The sequence below is a fragment of the Ambystoma mexicanum genome, chromosome 14 (assembly GCF_040938575.1).
Source record: "Ambystoma mexicanum isolate Mex_15411 chromosome 14, UKY_AmexF1_1, whole genome shotgun sequence".
Taxonomy (NCBI): domain Eukaryota; kingdom Metazoa; phylum Chordata; class Amphibia; order Caudata; family Ambystomatidae; genus Ambystoma; species Ambystoma mexicanum.
This window is the reverse complement of record NC_090940.1, coordinates 440,044,213-440,065,482: the sequence shown is the minus strand read 5'-3', so window position 1 is coordinate 440,065,482 and position 21,270 is coordinate 440,044,213. Positions and strand designations below refer to the sequence as shown.

The window sequence follows — 21,270 nt, the reverse complement described above, 5'->3', positions numbered from 1 at the left end:
TTCTTGTTACGTTATTCCGACACCTTGTATTACCAGACCCTGCCTGTTACCTCCACCTGCCTTTAGTCTCGCCCTTGCCTTCAATGATGGATTTCCATGGTAACGATCTACGGCTTTATGATTCCTGACCATTCCTTGCCTGCTGTTTTGCACTGTCTTTTGCCCACATGGTTTCCGACCCGGATTGCTAATTGACCTGTATTCGTCACAAAGTTTTGTCTCCTGTCTTTATCTGCACTGTCTTTGACCCAGATTGTTTCACTCACACTTCACGAAGAATGCTGGTTGTGCTTTGCAAGTGTTTCTCTTACCACAAACCCATTTGCACACGGACTAGCAACTTCCGCATTGTGTGCATTGCCGGTCGGCGTCCTCATTCCAGCGGGATAGCAGGCTACCAGGAACTAGAGACTTTAGCCACAACCGGGATTTAGGCGTCTGCATGCCAATCAGTAGTCCTTCCTGTTTTTAACTTGCTGCACACCGGTATTGAGAGTCAGAAAATCATCAAGACGCTTTCTCTTGCTTTACGAACTGGTAAGATTCAATCCACAGTGTTGTGTTTACACTCATACTCTTTTCTTAGTTCTGCCATAGAACGTTCGGTTCTGTACACTTGGTGTTTTAGGTGTGGGTTGCCAATTGAGAAGGTCGGTGGAAGGAGGTTCCTTTCCATTACAACAAACACCAACTCAAGACAGGTTAGCAAGACTCCAGTTTCTCCATCTATTGATGTCAAATTTATCCTGTAATCCGTTGACAGTGTCCTTGTTTCTTTGCAGTTCTCCTGTGTTTCGTGCTGTGTTCGATCTTCCAATTAATAGATTTCTCTCCATGTTAAACCCATTCAGAGGGATACATTGGTAGGAAGAACTCTTCGGCCATGCTACGAGTTCAACTACCCAGGATTCTGACAAGAATATGACATTGTATGCATAGTATCTATTTACAATGTATTTACTTCAACAATATTTTGCTAATATATAATGCCAATAAAGTAGTAGAGAGAGAAGAGTGAGTGGCAGAGGTGAGACAGAAGGACAAGAGAGAAAGAGCAGTGCAAGAGAAGGGCTATAAAAACAGGAGAGTAAAATGTGAATAAAGAGTTGAGAAAAACCAGAAGTGATGGTCAGCTGGAAAGGGGAACATAAGGCGGTGAGAAATTGATGTTCTTGCCCAGGGGGAACACCAACAAACCCTTTGAAACAGGGAACAGGTTTGAGAGGGGTGTACTCTATTGCATAATTTAAACCGATTTTATTCTGGGCTACATTGTGGGCACGGAGGAATTGGAATCCTTTAAAGCGGATCTAGTTGACATTATGAACACATCAGCTGGTGTAAATCGACCTTGGGTGAAACGTATCAGAAAAATGTTATTCCAGCTTAATTTGCATGCTTTATGGACTAACCTGAAAAAGATGAGCAGAAAAGACACATGTTAACAAGGATAAATACTCAGATAGGGTAATTGGTGATATTGTGTGTAGATCAAACCATCATTCGACAATATACAGAAAGAGAATCTTACTTTGGTATTGTGTACTAATCAAGACTGGTAGAACTGTTTTTTTATTATACTATTTTACACTTAAAATGTCTTGCTGGTACTCTTCCAAAAGCGCATTTTACAAAAATGGGATTAGCGATAGCTAGTTTATATTTAGCCTGTTTTAAAGGACAGGAGCACGAGATTATTTTTTTTTGCTTTTTTTGCTCAGAGTATCCTGGGCAGAGATGTAAGTGGCTAATTGTGGTATTCGAACCGTTAAAGCCCCCATGCTGTGCTCCAAGTCTACGGACCGAACACCACAGGCTTTGCTGTCTCCAATGATATTGGGTGGGAATGGTGTACAACAGAGAAGTAAGCCAATACCAAGAAATGATGTCAGCAAATGTTCTAGCAATTATCAAGAAGGGCACCTGGTTGATGTCTTGCTCTACCCAGGTGGGTAATAACGTATCAAGAACAAAATTGAGCAAGGACATGAGCTACCTGCCTGCTGAGCGAAGAGCGAACACATTCTTTTGTGGGTTACCCCTTTTGCGTGGTGGGCACCAAATACTGTGAATAGATTCTGACAACAATGTACCAGGACAATTCTGTGCACTGCAATTGGATTTTTAATTGAATTGCAGTTAGTGTTCAAGATGCACTTGACTAGGAGCAACATAAGATATATCAGCATTTACACATTTTTTCGGTGTAGTACCCAATTCGTAGGGAACAAATGTTGAATATTTGTATTGTCTTTCTATTGCTTATACGTCCACTAAAGAGTCCTTGGGAAGGAGACTAGTGGACTTAGTGAGGTAATAACATACATCAGCACAAATGCATCAAAACAATGTAGGGTTGAACGACAACAACACACACAATATAACAAGTCAACACAACAGTGTTTCAGCCAAAAGATGAGCTGGACTGAGCTCTGATGGTGTGGCCTTCATCAGGACAAGATATTCCATAGACAGAAGTATCCTATAAAGTCTGTTGGAGTAAACATACAAGAGTGTTTTAGGAGTGGGTTCATTTGCATATATCTAGCGGAGGTAGAGGACCAAGTACAAAAAGGAACCGGTGCTTCCCGGATCTTGGGTGCGCGGTGGCTCGAGGAGTCGCAGTGTTAAAGTACACTGGAAGGATTTCAAGGTCCTAGGTGTGGCCATTCCTGTGGGAGTGGAAAGGACACATGGGCTGTGATAAGCAGTTAATGCTGAGAGTGAACAATATGCCTGAGCAAAGTGGGACAGGCTTACCTATGGGTGGCCTGATACCAGGAGACACTTCATGGCATAGGCAGGCGTAAGGCATACGTTGTGGTGGTCCGCGGGCATGGATGGCTGCGGGAAAATAGACAATGGAGGCTCAAGTAATGAGCTTCAGGGTATTGCAAGTACCGAGGTGCACGTGAATGCTGGTGCTATGTGCAAGTTCTTGATTTTGTTGTACCAGGAGCGATGGATGATAGTAGAGGCGCCATACGTGCCGGGTTTTAGGGATTGCATGCAGGACATTGTTTGCAAAGGTGCCTATGCAAGGATCGATAAATTAAACGTGTGCTCAAGATGCACTGTGGATGGTGTGTTCATAGGTGCTTTTTAATAACAATGTAAGACTTTTTTCTTCTTCTTAATAATAATGCAAGACTGTCTTTTTTAATAACTTTCTGTAATGAATAAATTGGGTGTCTATACCAGGCCCTTCCGTTCCGCCAATCAGTGGCATCCGGGCCGGCACATAGGCGTCCATCCTCCTGCGCCAGGATGGACAGTGCACACTCACATCCCGCACATGTTCTAGTCATCATGTACTTAGGCCTTAACTACGTACGTCCCACACACACTCGCCAACTTGGCTTCGCCCCACTTGGGCAATCTAAGTAACACAGGCATTCACCTGGGCAGCCCCGCATGCGCGCACCCCAACATGGCCGCTTGGTTTATTAAGCCTCAGTCAGCTCCCCGGCTCACACTGTGCGCTTCCTGGGTACCGCGACCGCCGACAGATCACACTCTGCAGCGCTCCGTCCCCCGCGACGCGGTAAGTGAATGCACAAGGCAAATCAGGTTTATTCCACTCTCGCACTGTTCTCTCCGCGGCTTTTTGATAGCCATTCCACCATGTCAGGCACAATCACCAGCTACTCCACCAGAACCAACTTCTGACATGACGCTATGCACCTGGGAACACAGACTCCTCCACCAGGGTGCCAGCATGTATATTCCACACCTAGGCGAGACGTACATAGGCACCTATGAACACTATCCACAGTGCATCTTGAGCACACGTTTAATTTATCGATCCTTGCATAGGCACCTTTGCAAACAAACAATGGCCTGCATGCAATGCCTAAAACCCAGCACGTATGGTGCCTCCACTACCATCCATCGCTCCTGGTACAACAAAATCAAGAACTTGCATGCAGCACCAGCATTCATGTGCACCTCGGTACTGGCAATACCCTGAAGCTCATTACTTGAGCCTCCATTGTCTATTTTCCCGCAGCCATCCACGCCCGCGGACAACCACAACGTATGCCCTACGCCTGCCTATGCCATGAAGTGTCTCCTGGTATCAGGCCACCCATAAGTAAGCCTGTTCCACTTTGCTCAGGCATATTGTTTACTCTCAGCATTAACTGCTTATCACAGCCCATGTGTCCTTCCCACTCCGACAGGAATGGCCACACCTAGGACCTTGAAATCCTTCCAGTGTACTTTGACACTGCGACTCCTCGAGCCACCGTGCTCCCAAGATCCGGTAAGCACCGGTTCCTTTTTGTACTTAGTCCTCTACCTCTGCTAGATATATGCGAATGAACCCACTCCTAAAACACTCGTCTGTTTACTCCAACAGACCTCATAAGATAATTCTGTCTATGGAATATCTCGTCCTGATGAAGGCCACACCATCAAAGCTCAGTCCAGCTCATCTTTTGGCCGAAACACTGTTGTGTTGACTTGTTATATTGTGTGTGTTATTGTCGTTCAACCCTACATTGTTTTGATGCATTTGTGCGGATGTATGTGTTATTACCTCACTAAGTCCACTAGTCTCCTTCCCAAGGACTCTTTAGTGGACATATAAGCAATAGAAAGACAATACAAATATTCAACATTTGTTCCCTATGAATTGGGTACTACACCGTGAAAATGTGTAAATGCTGATAGATCTTATGTTGCTCCTAGTCAAGTGTATCTTGAACACTAATTGCAATTCAATTAAAAATCCGATTGAGGTGCACAGAATTGTCCCGGTACATTGTTGTCAGAATCTATTCACAGTATTTGGTGACCACCACGCAAATAGGGTAACCCACAAAAGAGTGTTCGCTCTTCGCTCAGCAGGCAGGTAGCTCATGTCCTTGCTCAATTTTGTTCTTGATAAGCAAATGTTCTAGGACAAGTAGTTTAAAACGGAACTGTTTGATCTGGATGTCAGAAGAGATTACCTAACTGGGGCGGTTATTCTGAAGCAGCTAGTTATTTAAACATTTTAAATTATGTCTTTTGTATGAACTATGATTTGATTTTTAACATTTGTATTACTGATTCCGATTGTTCGGTTTAGAGACATGGGATGACGCGCAATGCCTACATCCAAGGTCTTTGCATAGGTCTTACTTTAATCCATTGCATCATTTTATAATTAGTACTTTTTTTGTATGTTTTGTCTACTTTGCAATAACTTGCATATGCTGGTAAAGTTTTGGTGGGCCTTGTGTCAGAAATAAACGTATATAGAACTACTTTCAAATGGAGAAAGCAAAGAGGAATACTGGGATGGGAGCAACAGAGAACGGGAGAAGAATGAGCGGGCGAGAGGAATTTAGGATTGGCAAATTTAGAAGAGAGGAATGGAACAAGCAAACAGGAAGTAGTCACCTCGGATAGAAGGGCCTCCGCTTTCTTTTCAGGAAGGAGTCTGAGTCCGGCAGTGGCCTTTAGCACCACTGGAGTTCTCTCCCAGTGACTGGACGGCACAGCCTCCTTTGCAATCTCCAACAGCCCTCTTACACTCTCTGCTCCCTGCAATACAAAGAAACACTTGAACAAAACTCCCAACAGTATGCCACTTTGCTCTATTGGACACAGTCTTTCTCCTGCTTCCGGAATGCAGCCTTACCCTCCGCTTCTTACTGCCCTAAACTATGGGAGCAACCATGCTCAGGAAGTTGGAATGTTTTCAAAGAATATGCTAACCAATACCCAATCACAGAGACCCCACCCCCGCAAACTGAGGGCTACAGCCCATTCTATAGGCATTTAAGTCAATCACACATCAATGAGGTATTGCATAGTCTTAGCCGTGTAGGACTTACCTGTTCAGGGTCATCTACATAGGCAGAAAGACCAGGTTTCACAGACTCAAATATCTCCCCTTCCAACTCTGGAGGGTGTCCTGAAAAATAAGAATGCAGAATTATTTGCATTTGGCAGCAGTAAACTTGCAGGAGTTACTAGCTAGTCTGCTGTGGGCATAGATAGGGAAAGCTACCAATCCTGCTTTGTGCATGGACAGAGGTAGTCTGAGTGGCCCCTGCAATGGGTCACAACCAGGGTTGTTGGCAAAAATGGATATACTCTTATACTTAAGCCTCAGTGCTCACACAAGTTCCTTCCTGCTTCCACAAGACTGACCTCACCCGAGTTCACTATCGGAAGGAAAGCAATTTATTTATGTATGAAGCATCTCAATACACGATTACTGTTGTGTTTGCCAAAAGTACAGCTTAAGGTAGAGAGAAGCCAACAGCCAAAGCCTGGATAGTAGTAGGCAGTCTAGGCATTGGGCTATCGAGAAAAGCCAAGTATGACTCAGATTTTCTTTAGTTATTTGCCTTTAGCAACACCTTGGTCCTAGCTCTATTAAGACAAAGAAAATAGAGAATTGCCCATCAGCGCCAATATAAACATAACCAAAGACTCGTAAAAGTAGTTTTTAAACATGGGTCTGTGCCTTAGATACAGGAAGATCGTGGTATCAATAGTGGCATTTATCTCAACCCTTGTTCAATTCCACTGATGCAGGGACTGCCAGCTTTGTTTTCTCTGCATCAAACCGGTTTTGTATCAAAAATGCTTTATATTTAACCCTTTGGCAAAAGCACACTATATATGTTCTAGGAACAAATCTTAACAGGAGCTTATGTCGGTCATTTAACTGCACTTAAATCAGGAACTGGTTCCATATATGCTGCATGTATATTTGCAATACTGTTTTAATGTAGAAGGTGACATTACATGACCACATACTCATGGAATACAGAATAAGCTGCCTATATTAAAAACCCTCCCTTCAGCTCTACTACAAATACCTATTCTCCAATAGACATGGGTTCGTGTTGCAGATTGGATTCTGCTGCGTCATTCATTGCTGCCACCATTCAACATAATGCAGAGATGAGTGTGTACCTGGCCGCAAGAAATAGTTAATGCACTGGCTAAGTGAACAACCACTCTTACATTTGAAGCCAAATGCCTTTTTCCTTCAACATAGAGCAAGAAGGCTCAAGAAGAACTACTTATAATATAGTGAAGCTTACTCCCCAGGACGTTATAACAATTACAAAGTAGTACGTGCCTTTTCGCAAGTGCTCATTAATTTACAGTGCTAGTGTGCTTTGCTCCAACTATTATGACATCATTTTTTCTGTTCGAACGTGTGTGTTTTTTCTGAATTGGAAGAGTTCTGCAATATTTCTCATGCCCCGGTGATGCACATGATAATCACCCAGGACCACCTATCCAGTCTTCATTTGTATCTCTATCCCATAGAGGTCACAAGAGTACGATCTAACAGTCCGATGTCGGGAAATCACTGGCAAATGTTTTTCAAAAGTTGATCTCGCCTTATCCCGTGAAAAGCATCATGGGTACGAGCAGGTTGTATATATATTTGTTTTCTGGGTTTGATTCTCTTAACTCTGGTTTATTACACAGTAATACCAGATATTAAAATTACTGACCTGTTTGTCTGAACCACCCATTTACGCCAAATGGATGATGGACTAGGTTTGGGACATGGAATGTTAAGGGCATAGGCAACCTGATTAAGCAATGCAAGATTAGCAAATATTTGAAGGGTCTCCGAAAAGACTCCATATATCTACAAGCAACCCATGATCAGTCTATTGGTTCTCAGAAAGGTTCCAGAGGATTGGTGGGTCAATTTATGGACCATTTTCATGAAAACAAGAAGAGGGGGGGGGAGAGGGAGTCATTGCAATTATGAAAACTATGCCTTTTGTTAAAGAGCTGGAAATTGAGGATCTAGAAGGGATATATATCACTGTGTATGGTACACTTAATTCTCATAACATCTCAGGGTTCTCAGATTAGAGCAGGCTTTATTTTGGCACAGGACATAATCAATTTACAACATACTATGTTCTAATATCTCTCTCCCTATATAAATGGAGAAAATCTGTTAGTTTGTCCCTTATACAATTCCACATTGTTCAACCATTCTGCACCACATTTTGCATAGTTACCCATTAGGATCCTCCGTACATTACTGGCTACATGACATTTGGACAACCCACCCCTCTCCCCAGATTTCAGCTCCTTCACACGAGACGGTTGTCTGAAATCAGTGAAACATGTGGTCGTATAAGGACCGGATAAAGCTCATTTTAAGCATCTCGATGCGAGGAACAAAATTCGAAGGATCGAAAATCACGTTTCAAGGCCATAGGACGCACAGTTTCCGAGATATTTGCATTGCAACGCACTGCATCGCGGCAGGGTGAGGCAACAGGTGGGGAAAGCGCACAGAAGGGCCCAGCAGGCCAACTCTTGCATCCCCTTTCATGTCTGTTCCGGTATGTCAGCCAGCCACACACAACCATTCTCAGTGCAGTTATACTTCAGAGTGCAAAGCACATGCGGAACAGCGACCTACAGGATCATTGATTTTCAACAATTGATGAGTATCATCATGTCTTGTCTACAGAACCCATATGGGTACTTTTTGCTAGTATGTATATAACATCAACTAAGTTATGGTGGGTTTAAAAAGGCTACAAAGAATGCTTTCACCTGAAAGAAGAATCAATTTGAGCCACGTCACGTGCCACAATGTCATCTAGTAGCCATTGCTGGAAGTTCACATCCAGTTAGCCATATCGCAAGGCATTGTGGGTATGCAAATTAGCCAAAGTATTTAGGAGTGTAGATGGAAAAATATTTAAATGGTTTGCTATACCAAATGTTAACCCAGGTGAAGAGAGGATAAAGCAGGTCTTAATCAAATGGAGAATTCGAAACGGTTTGCACCACTTATCTTGAGACAATTACTTATTCTTCCCTCGTGTAATATATACCCAAGCATATAAAGTGACAACATAAAATGTACTTCAAAGTGAGATGTGGGAAGCGTATGCTGCGGGAAGGGAGGATTCTTTTAATCCATCTTAAACATTGTTCTGTGTTACAGGTATTATTGGGTAGCAGGGATAGACAACTAATCGATTGCTTCCTGAGAGAATGCGTGACAGTGCAATTAGAGGATTTTATTCGGTGCATTCACCAATTCAGTTTATGTGAAAGAGTTTTATTAATCAAGACTGATTGGCTAGATTATTTCGGAATGCATAGTAAAATGGGTCAATTGATGGATTCCTCTGTGCCGATTTGTAAGTTGTCATGTTGGAAGGAATCCACAGTGGATCCTGATGACCATTATACACGCATACACCCACACTTAAGTTAACACTATATAAGTACTTTAAACTATCACTAGTCTAGGTAGACTAATGGTCATGTATGAGATTCGACATGGATTTTGGCACTTTGCCTCAATCTCATGCATGCTACATCAAATAATTGTGATTTTATCCCAGCACTATATAAGCACTTTATTTATTTTGGGACAGATACCCTCTTGTGATATTATCATGAATTGGTGGGCATTCCCATAAGCATTAGGCTTGTTACTTATTTCATTTTCAATATTGCTCGACTTGTATACATGGTATTTGTATCACAACATATTATGGACTTGAAATTAATAAAACTATTTGTTGTGGATACATTATAGAGTGGCTCTTGGCAAAATCGGTCCATATAAGCAACTTTTTAGACCATTAGCCTCTCAATGCACACGAGACCAGAATGTTAGACATTTGGTTCTTTTATGTAATGAATGGAATTCCAAGATGGGGCTCTGGAATCACCCTGAGCTTATTTCAAACTGAAATTAATACTAGTAATGGAGAAAAGACAGGGTTAGCCCCTTGCTGTGTTTAAGTAATCTGTGTGAAACATATTTATTATTTTTGATCAAGTACCAAGTTTCATGTGAAACGCGCCGGAAATACACTTTTACCTAGCCTTTGTGACAAATAAAATGTAAGAGCCTTTTTCCCTCTATTCAGATGTCCTTTTGGAGTTAAAAGGATCAGAGGGTGTGGTCCATGACACAGGAGTGTATTTTTCATTTTGAATATAAACACACGCACACACACACACACACACACACACACATATGTTCCTTCCCCAATAATTCTCTCAGGTTTAGAGTGCTTGGTCGAGCTGATTTTCAAGCATCCCTTGTTCTGATGATTTTAGGAACAGAGATACAATACAAAATCCTTTGTGCTTATTATACACCGAAATGAATCCATATGTTAGGTATCAGATTTATCCCAATGCAGACATTTCTGCAACACACCTGGAACAATGGGACATTTTTTGGGCGTGTTCAAAGAGCCCAGTATTGCGTGTAAGCGCTCAAAGGGAACTGGACAACATTAACAGTTCATTACCTTCTTCTCTAATTTTCTGGTTGTTTAGGAAAGGCATTCATCCAACATAAGCAGTTGAAAAGAGGGTTGTGTAGATGGTTTTATTTTCGGTCTGAAAAACTATTTTTATTAGGTCTTCAAAATCTGAACGAGGGACAACTGTTAGGAAATGGTACACTCCGATAGCGCAGCTCAAGAGTGTTCTCCCAAAAAAGCGAGAGCAATATATGTTATTTTGTATTGTCTCTTCTGAGACAATCTGTACAGTATTATCATGGTGTGTGCCTTTGAATGGTAATGGCAGAGACACAGAGTAATGGAAGTAGGGTCCAACAGTTAGGGAGCAAACAGAATCAGTGCAGGCTTATCTGGAGAAATAGTCTGATCATGGATGCAGTTGGGTCAAGGGCGTCACAAAGAGAATATTGGTGTGAAAAGTGATCAATATAGTTTGATGGGTGGCAAGGAAGAATTACTATGTTTTCAGTGTGCCAACAAGAGCCATTTTACAGGCTCTCCGGTGTGTCCAGGAAGGAAGGCGATCTGCTCCAAGTGCAAAAGATGCGGACATTCTGCTAACTGCTGTAAGAACGTACGTGGGCCCCATCAAGAAAAAAGTGTTTTATGCATCAAGGGAAGGATGTGACGTTTCAGATGTTGATGAAGAGGAGAATGTTGACATGATTACAGTCAATGTAGTGGATAAGCAAGGTGAGGGTGTGTGCGAGTCCCCTGGCAAAGACTCGGGTGAATGGGAGATATGTAGAGATGATGGTGGATTCAGGAGCTAAGATATCTCTGTCGAGGAGAGTATTTGAAGAGGAGTTGTGAGAGCAAGTGAAGCTATTAACACCGCAAGATGTCAAACCTGGTGAATACAACTTGGACAGAATTCAGCTATTGCAGTATTTTGTGGCCAAAATGGAGTTTAAAGGAAGGTGTGCTGAGGAGAAAATCTATGTAAAAAAATGGGTGCAACATTGTTGGGATGGTGAGAGAAAAAGAAACTGAGTATTCGCCTAGACCCAAATACTTGTGAACAGGTTTTGCAATTAAGTCAACTGGGTGGTGAATGTGACTTGGGAGTGGTACAGCACTGTGTTTGACAGAGGTGTGGGAAGAATAAAAGGTATTAGGAATCATAATTGTCAAGGATGATAGTCTGCCGGTTGCTGCCAAATTGCGACCCGTTCCATTGGTTCTTCAAGAAGGGGTGAAAGAAAAGATATACAAAATGTAGGATATGGGTATAATTGAGATAGCAAGCAGTGTTGAAAGGATATCCCCTTTGGTTTGTGTTGTGTGTCGGTGTGTAGTTGCGCAGAGACACCAGTTACTGAAAACGAGTGAAATGTTGTCTATGATTGGGAAGGGGGAGATCTTCACAAAACTTGACTTAGCATCAACGTACCACCAACTTGAGCTGGAGCCCGAGTCAAGGAAATTCACTGCATTTCTCACAAAAGGGATTATTCCGTTTTTAACAGGATGCTGCTCGGCCTACTTTCGGCCTCCTCAGTTTTCCAAAAATGAATGTACAGGTAATTTAATGGTTTGCGGGGGGTGCACTGTTTCCAGGATGACATTTTGATATATGGGGAAACAGAAGAAAAGCATGAGGAAAGGTTGAGAGAGGTTTTTAGATATCCTGGAGAAGAGAGGAATGACATTGAGGATGGAGAAGTGTGTGTTCTGGAGAAGATCAGTGGAATATTTGGGACACTAGATATCGGGTGAGGCCTGAAAAAGGAGATGATGGAAGTGAGTTGCCAAAGAACAAAGAGGGGTTAAGATCATTCTTGGGAATGATAGAGTTCCACCAAAGGTTTCTTAAAGGTTTTACTGACAAGGTGGGAGAAATGAGGAAGCTGTTAAAGAAAGAAACGGAGTTTGTGTGAAATGAAAAGGCTGACAAAGCGTTCAGAAGGAAAAAGAAGGAGATTGACATGGCGAGGGCCTAAAACAATTAGACACGCGAAAGAAGTTGGTCATCACAGGGGATGCTAGTGATTTGGCGATTTGAGCTGTTCTGTTGCAATTGTATGAGGGAGGGGCTGAATGTGGGATTGCCCAAGTTTCAAGAGTGTTGCAAGGTCCTGAAAGATGATATTCAGTGAGGGAGAAAGAGGCTTTGGCCTGTCACTGGGTGGTAGAGAAATTCCGAAATTGTGTGTGGGGAGCAGAGTTTATTTTGAGGATAGACCATAGGCAGTTGAAAGCTATTTTTGAGTCAAAGGGTCTGAATAAGGTGCTTCGCTGTGCTGCCAGTTGGGTGGCAAGGATGCAAAGCCATGCATTTGATATAGAGAATTCTGGGAAGGAAGAATGTTTTGGCCGATCATTTGTCTAGGTCATGGTGCGTGCCTCTGAATTGTACTGGCAGAGACAGAGCAATTTAAGTAGGGTTCAACTGTTAGGGCGCAAACAGAATCAGTACAGGCTTATCTGGAGAAATAGTCTAAACATGGATATAATCTATAAGAAAGCTATAAATGGGAGGGAACAGTGTTCATATATGCATATATATGTCCTTGATCAGAAATGAGTCTGGAAAATATGTTATTGTTAAAAGTGTGATACAGTTAAACATCCTATACTTTCCACAGTTATTGCCTATAAAAATACAAATACTTATATCCCAAAAAATTAATCGAATTATAAATATATTAAACATTATGAATTTAACTTCATGGCATACCTTCTTCACAGCAAAAACAGTGAATCAATAATAAAAGACAATTACAAGCTGCCAAACCTTTTTTCCGATTTAGTGAGTGCAAGAATGAAAGATATTTGTCGGAAGAGGACACATTTTCTTGTTTACTTAATGAGCAGCAGAACAGATATCTCATGGTAGCCGGAATACCAAATATGGGTCCAGTTACCACAAACGTATTCAATGAGCTCATCCATGACAACAAACACTCTGCAATGTTTCATAGAGGAAGATGACAAGATGTAAGTTTGAGGCAGTAGAAATGGTGGAGGGTAGGATATCTGATCAATGTTTTTGGTGAATTTGTGTGGCACAAACCACAAAATTTCCAAAACCATTTTTACAAAAGGGAGAGGGAAATGGGGCTCTGAACTGAGACTATATGGTTGGCATAAACAATGCCATGGCACGATATGGCCAACTCACTAAAATAAATTCCAAGATCCTTTGCCCTACTATCCAATGAGGAGCGCTCCCTGACAAGATGTTCTCCAATCAGCAGTTTTGTAAGAAAAAATTCAACTGGGCTTTACATTTCCCAGCTGCATAGTGATTTGCCTTATTGGGCTATTTTTGGCTATTTTGGTTTCCATTGAGCTATTTTGGTGCTACTTTTGGCAGCGATCTTTTTGATTCTTCTCAAAGGCTGCCTCTACTACCACTCACCCACCCATCCGATGCCCAATCTCTATCCTCACCATCTCTACCCTGGCCCACCACACTCCCACTCTCCCTGCCCCCATCGACCCCACGCTCATTACATGTGCTGGTTGGGCTAGATTTGGGCAACATTTGACATGCCCTCTCGAGGCTGCTTTGTTCCTGTCCCCAACCAACTACCACCACTCAGCCTCCCCACTCACAACTACACCTCCTGGCTCACCCTACCCCACTCTCTTCCCCTCCACCCACACTCACTCTTTACCCTGATTGACTCACCCTACCCCATTCTCTACCCTTATGCCACTCAACTCTAAAAAAAAAAGAAAAAAAAACTCAACGCCCACCCTCCAACACAACACAACTATAATCCAGCCAACCAGCTCTCTCTATCCCCACCCACCCTACCCACTCTCTCTACCCCTACCAACTATCCAACTCCAGCCACCCTGCTCTGACCCTCTATACTCCCGCCAACCCATCCTATCCCCATCCACCTGCTCTTTCCCCACCCATCCCCTCTCTGCTGCCACCCACCCTACCCCCTCTTTTCTACTCAACCCTAGCCCCAATTTCTATAACCCCACCACACACCCTATCCTCTCTTTCTCTAGTACCACCCACGCTAAACTGTTTATTCCTGCACCCACCACACTCTACCCCCGCATTCAGGCCATATCCCTGTTTGAGTAGTAAAGCCCACTTTGTGGGTCATCCATGCAAACTTGTCTATACTTTTTCTCGCCTCATTTTTGCTGCTGATGAGTGCACACAGATCTGCATCTGTTCAAGAAGAGAATCTTCTAACGGCCAAATTCCACACTTTTGACACTTGGTGCCAAAATACATAATTTTGGTTTTGCTAATACCTTAAGAAGGTTGTACTTTGAGTATAACAAAATAGCAGCTAGAGGTCTATTTAAGATGACTGATCTAGGATTAATGAAAATGACGTCAATGGCATGGGCCATCCAAGGAATCTGTGTGCTATCGAGTCAGAGGAAAGTTAACAGAAGAGAGTACTCCTGGTATATCCTCAATGTAGAGATTGAACAGCGACAGAGCCTTATTTTAGGCCTCACATGAGATATACCTTTTTTGTAAAAGCGTCAAGTGCTGTCCAGGCAGACTTTCGGTTTTAATGCTATGTAGTTTCATCATGTTAAGAAAACCTGGAGGAATTCTCGATTTTCACAGTTTACCCCATAACAAAAACCAATCTATGCATCGAACACAGAGGACAAATCGAGAAAAGCCACATATAGTGGTGGACTACCTCTATACTGGGGGCCTTTCCGAAAAGGTTTAAAATAAGTGTATTGTAAGTAATAGAAGATCCCTTACGAAAAAAATAGTTTGTAGCGGGCTTAACAGCACTCTTCTTTTTACCCAGCCTTCCGATTCCCCATAATACTGTCAAGGCAAACATATCTAGCTTAGTAAGATGGCAACTAGCAGGGTCAAGTCAGTCTCCTTTATTATAGATGGGTGATCATCAAGGACTTCTGCTTTATAGTGTCACTTTTGTTTATGTTGTCAAACAAACATTTCAGGACATATGATCAGGTTGCTGGATCATTCTTTAATACTGTGTTTGCAATGCAGTCAGGAACAGGGGCACGCAAACATTTTAATCTAATGATATTGTATGCATCTTTCTCTAGGATTGCCACTTCTAAGGGGCAGGTAATATCAGTCTATTTTACATTCTATGACAAGACAGGAGACTCGCATTATGCTATACTTTCTGTACTGCTGCCATATCAGCTTTTCAACTCATGAACTTTAAAACTGAAACTTTTGCGCTTTTTTCCATAACTTTTGAAAAAAATCCAAATCTGAGGGGTTTAAAGACCCCAAGAAAATCAGAGTTTATCACTAGAACTAGGACCCCAATGGTCCCCTGGGGTCTGGTAGTCCTGACCTTTCCTCCTCCACCTATCAGAGTCCGGGCTAGTGCATAGGAACCCATTACACTAGGTCCCTTCCTCTTTCTTTTTGCTGCCTCTATAAGATAAGTACCTTACATTTGGTTACGATACTTTGATGCAAATAAATGTCTATATTCATGTAAAGGCGCTAATTAAAGTTGTTGCTTGTGCGTTAAGGAAGTTAGTGCGAATATTGGGAGAATTACCAGTTCAGTAGCATTATGTCACGCGACGCGTTCCTGCCAAAAAAAATCGGAGGTACGGCGCAAGCACCGAAGTAATTCCATTCAGGCAGTGGTTGCTGTGTTAATTATATTGGATTAGCTTGCTGTGAGGAGCTGGGGCTGGAGCCGCGAGGGAACGCGCCTGCCTCAGGCAGCTGGCCCTGCTCCTCCAAGTGACCGCGGCCTCCCCGGGAACACAGCCGTCCATAGGACCCAGGGGAGTGGTAAGCTCTAGGCTTCCCGTCGTCCCCTGGGGGATTCTCTGGTGCTCGCGCGCGTTATTTCCAACGTGAATGCCGAGCAGAGAGAAATTGGAAGCCTCCAGTGCAAATGAAAAAGGAAATAAAAAGAGAAAGTAAAAGGAGGAATTGGGAATTCATTTTTGTAGGTATACAAGGTGAGGCTGATTTGGAGCACAACGCATAGCTAACTGCTTCAGAGCCTGACTGACAGAGTGCAGGTTAACACGGTCATCCTCACTGCTGACTGCCCAGAAGTTGGCTCTGCCAACACAATAAGAATTGCACATAAAAGCCCCAGGGAGACACCACCCACTGCACCAGAGTGGAGAAAGGAGTAGTGGAAGGAGGACCCCACGCAGCAAGATTCAGACTTATCCCTAAGCTTCAAAAAAGTGCTGGGGGACTCGCTTACGCAAGCAGTCTTGCAAGGAGTGCAGCCTATTGCGCAGAGGCTGGAGATATTTGAGGCGATCATGGCAAAGCAGCAAGAGAAGCAAGCAGCCAGAAAAAGACGGGCAGAGAGCCCTGGAGAGGTGCCGTCAGCCAGACACCCTACAGAAGGGGTTGAAACAAAGGGGCGTAAAGTGGCTCGGTAGAACAAGAACTCTTTGACCCACCCCCCCTCCGAGCACCCTAGAAGGGAGGGTACTGCTCCCCAAGACTAAGTGACCCCGTCGCCAGGCTAAAAAGAGCCTTCCTGGAGAAAAAGATGGAATGCCAGGACAGACCCCCCTACCCCAGGGGTGGATAATTCAGGGGACCATGACGAGGGCTACTTGCCCGATGGAGGGGAAGACGAAAAACGCCTTTTGGCACACCGAGGAGAGCATCGACCCTCAGGACGTGGACAACACCACAGACATGTTTGACTCAGAGACCATCAGGCACCCGAAGTCCTCGGAGTGGGTGCTGTCGCCCAGAGTAGCGGCATACATGGCCCAGCACATAAGGAAGCCTTTAGATAGAGAGGTGCAGTCTTGCATGCGGTCAGAATCCGAGACCAGAGTTGCCGGGGAAACTGGCAGAGACACCAGATCTCGACCCCAAGATGGTCACCTTCGTGATGAAGGCCGCGCGGGACATCAGAAAAGGTGTCGACCGCGCCTGGAGAGGATGCCAGGACAAGCTTCTGGATATAGCGGGTTCATTAGCATAAATAAAGGACCTGGCAGAGAGAGCGAAGGACACAGGAACACCGGTGGACGCCCTCACTCTGGGCAACTGGGCCCAGCGGGCCGTTTGTCTCATGGGCAACGCCAACTGCGCTCACTCTTCGGAGAGAAGAGGCGTCCTGTTAAAGATTGACAGTAAACTAAGTGACCTAGCCTCATACGAGGCAGGGGAGGGCGCCAAGGGCCTATTATTTGGCGACGCATTCGCAAAAGAAATGTTGCCATTTGTGGGCATGTTCTCGGCATTGGAAAAGGCCCAGAGCACGATAAGGAAGATCTTTCCTGGTCGTGTTTTTTCCAGGACTAGACGCCACAGGGGTCGCGCGTCCAGTCGCTTCAACTTTCAGCGCAGACCCCAAGGGCCGCGCGCCCAATACTGGGAAGGCAAACATCAGGATACCTTCTTCCCGACCAGATCCAGATTTCCCAGAGGTCGCAGAGGAAGAGGGTCCTACCGGCAACCCAGTGCTTCAGGTGGCGAGTACACCTTGCATGAGAGTAGGGGGGGAAGACTCTCCAATTTTTAAGCAAATGGCAAGCTTTGTCGCACGATGCATGGGTGCTTCAAGCAGTCGCAGGGCTGCAACTAGAATTGGTGGAGGACCCAGTCCAAAATACAGAACCTCACCCCATATACATGGCGTGGGGAGAAGTGGAGCTATTACACAGCGAACTTCAGAAATTAGTAGACAAGAACGCAATAGAGCGAGATGGTCAGGGAGGTCCGGGTTTGCTCAGCAACATGTTCCTGGTTCACATGGGGGACAAGATACTGTCAGTCATAAACTTGAGGAGCTTGAACAAATGGCTTGTGTACAATCATTTCAAGATGGAGGGCATCCATCTGCTCTGCGACCTCCTGCGTACGGGCGAATGGCTAGCACCCCTGGATCTCAAGGACCCCTACCTCACGATTCTGATAGCACAAGCATTATTTTAAGTAGTTGCGCTTTCGGTGGAACAGAGAAATATGGCACTTTACATGTCTTCCGTTCGGCCTAGCGTCCGCACCTTGGGCTTTCACCAAGCTGATGAAGCATGTGGCAGCAACCATAAGAGAAATGGGGATACACATTATTGTATACCTAGACGACATTCTCGTGCTAGGTTTAGACAAAGCAACTCTCGCCAAGAGAGTGCAGTGGATCTTCACACTCCTGTCCTCGCTCAGTTTCTTAGTGAACTTAGACAAGTCCCAGTTGTTACTGGTTCAAAAACTAGAATTTCTAGGTTTCACAGAAGATACGACCAAAGTGACTCTCGAGGTCCCGCAACACAAAGTGAGAGCAATAAAGGAGCTCAGGGTGGTGATAACGGAGAGTTATTTTGCTTCAGAGTCTCGCCTGAGTAGTAGGTCTACTAGCAGCCTCCATTCAAGCGATATTTCCGGGCCCGCTCCATTATCGAGCGCTTCAACATCTCAAGATGAAGCATCTGCAGGGAGGTGTAGGTTATCACCAACTAGTGACCCTAGATCACGACGCACTCAGAGCTCCACTGGTGGCTGCAGAATATGGAAGTTTGGAATGGCCGAGCAATATTCGGAGAAGTTCCAGACCTAGTCAGAGTCGGATGCAAGCAGATCTGGTTGGGGAGCCAGGTGCGAGCACATAGAAACAGGAGGGAAATGGTCAGAAGAAGAGTTGCGACTGCACATAAACTGTCTGCAGTGCGCGCTTTCACGAAAGACCGAGTGAAATGTTGCGTGCTGCTCAAGATGAACATCTCAGCGGTGCGTTATATAAACAAGCTAGATGGGACGAAGTCCAAGATGCTGGCGGAGCTGGCAAAAGATTTCTGGCATTATTGCCTCCAGGAACAGATTGCAGTGGCAGCGGATTACCTGCCGGGGACTCAACGATGTAGCAGACTGGAATGAACGCCATCTTGTAGATTCCAGCGATTGGAAGCTACATCCTCAAGTGTAAGGGGAGATTACAGGAGCTATGGGGTCCCCTAGACATAGACCTGTTTAGAGTCCAGACTGAACGCCCAGACGCAGAGGTACTTCAGTTGGATGATAGACCCGGGTGCAGCTGGCACAGATGCCTTTCTGCAACCATGGAGCCGAGCGCTTCATTATGCCTTCCTACCATTCATCATGATCAAGAGAGCACTAGCGAAAGTTCACAAGTAACACGCCGAACTCGTGATGGTGCTCCCCCTCTAGTAGTCCAAGCGCTGGTTTCCAGTAGCGATGGAACTTTCTTCAGATTTTCCGAGGATAGTTCCTCATTGGCCTGACGACCTACTCAGACCGTCCGGCCAGACGCACCTGCTGATAACAGCAGGCACGCTGCAGTTGATAGCCTGCAGGGTTTCAGGTGAAGATGGGAGTTATCGGGAATTTCTCAAATTGCTGCAGACTGCATCAAAGATTCTTGGGCGGCTTGAACCATTAGGAGCTATAGCGTGGCATGAAACGGTTGGGCTCAGTGGTGTTCAGAACATAGTTTGGATCCCTTTTCAGCCCCTGTAGTTCAGGTCCTTAACTTCCTAGCATCTAGGTTCCAAGAAGGCTGCACTTTTAGAATAGGAGTATACAGATCTGCAATTTCAGCAGGTCATGACAAGGTAGAAGGGAGTTTGGTAGGAGAACACCCCGCGGTCCTGAGGCTACTGAGAGGCATGAAGCTGAGAAGGCCACCAGAACCAAAGTACGCAGTGTTGTAGGACGTCAGGGAAGTCTTTTGGCTTTTCCTTAGATGGCAAGCGAATGAGGACCTTTCTCGTTCGCAGTCATTAGGCAAGCTGGTGATGTTATTATGCCTTACGGTGTGCCGAAAGGGTATCCGACATTAAGGCACTGGAAATAGATAGAAAGATCTTCTACCCAGAAGGAGTAGCGTTTACCATCGCTAAATGAACAAAGACAGATTCACAAGTTATTTCATATCCTTACTTTGCGGAGAATAGGAAGTTGTGCGCTGCGCAGTGCATTAAGGATTATAAAGAAGCAACAGTGCAGTTTAGGCCACCAGGGGTGACCCAGTTGCTTATAGCGTGTATGAAGCCCTATCGTGCGGTAGGAGCAGCCACGATCGCTAGATGGGTGAGGGGAGCTCTGCAGTGGGCAGGGATAGACTTGTCAATTTTTGGCGCACATTCTGCTAGGGGCGCAATGGCTTCTAGAGCCTTCACTGCAGGAGTATCGCTTCAAGACATAATGAAGTCAGCAGATTGGTCTTCTGAGTCGACCTTTAAGACATTTTATTTCAAACCTGTATCTAATATAACAAATAGGGTGGTAGCAAGCTTTGAACAAGCATAATGTGAGCCTCCTGTCTGGTCATAGAATAAAGATTGCCCATGTTTACAGCTCAGGAAGTCTTCATTCTATTAAAGACAAGGAGTCAAGCATTATATCCCACTCAGACACATGACGAATTTTGAGCTTACATGTGATGTATTTGGTGCTCAATTTTGTCTCATGCCCGCCCTCATGAATTCTTCTCCATCTCACTCAGGAGACGTCCAGAAAGCAGCCTGAAGACTAGCTAAGATGAGTGACAGAGGGATATGTTTCCAAGTTGTCCAGTTGGACCCAAGCAGTTGCAGTTCGGAGACAGTTTCACGTTCCATCCAAGGAAGTTGTTGGTCGGCCAAAGAACAGTTCGAGTTCATTGCAAGGACATGGAAAGCAAAAGAAAGAGGAAGGGACCTAGTGTAATGGGTTCTTCTGCACTAGCTCGGACTCTGATAGGTGGAGGAAGAGAGGTCAGGACTACCAAACCCCAGGGGACCATGAGGGTCGTGTTTCTAGTGATAAACTCTGATTTTCTTGGGAACTTTAAAAATTTTGATTTTTTCAGAAGTTATGGAAAAAAGCACAAATGTTTCAGTTTTAAAGTTCATGAGTTGAAAAGCTGATATGGCAGCAATAGAGAAAGTAGAGCATAATGCTTGCCTCCTTGTCTTTAATATAATGAAAACTTGCTGAGCTGTAAGCGTGGGAAATCTATTACTTTTGAACGTTTGTGCCCCAAGTTATGTTCTACATTTGTGCCTAGTGGTCTCACTTATAGGATTGACTTGTGACTTTACACCACCCTCCATGTGTTTGTTAATTATTTAC

At 44.3% G+C, this 21,270-nt stretch overlaps 1 protein-coding gene across 7 annotated transcripts in view; it reads right to left on the bottom strand.

Annotated features, from left to right (window-relative positions):
• ENTPD5 (ectonucleoside triphosphate diphosphohydrolase 5 (inactive)) overlaps window positions 1-21,270 on the bottom strand; it is a 786,147-nt gene that overhangs the window by 352,623 nt on the left and 412,254 nt on the right. For all 7 annotated transcript variants that reach the window (XM_069637650.1, XM_069637644.1, XM_069637649.1 and 4 more), the window contains 2 exons: window positions 5,826-5,905; window positions 5,389-5,532 (listed from right to left, as the gene is read on the bottom strand). In XM_069637650.1, coding sequence (XP_069493751.1) covers window positions 5,389-5,532; window positions 5,826-5,905 — 224 coding nt within the window. The remainder of the gene's footprint in view (window positions 1-5,388; window positions 5,533-5,825; window positions 5,906-21,270) is intronic.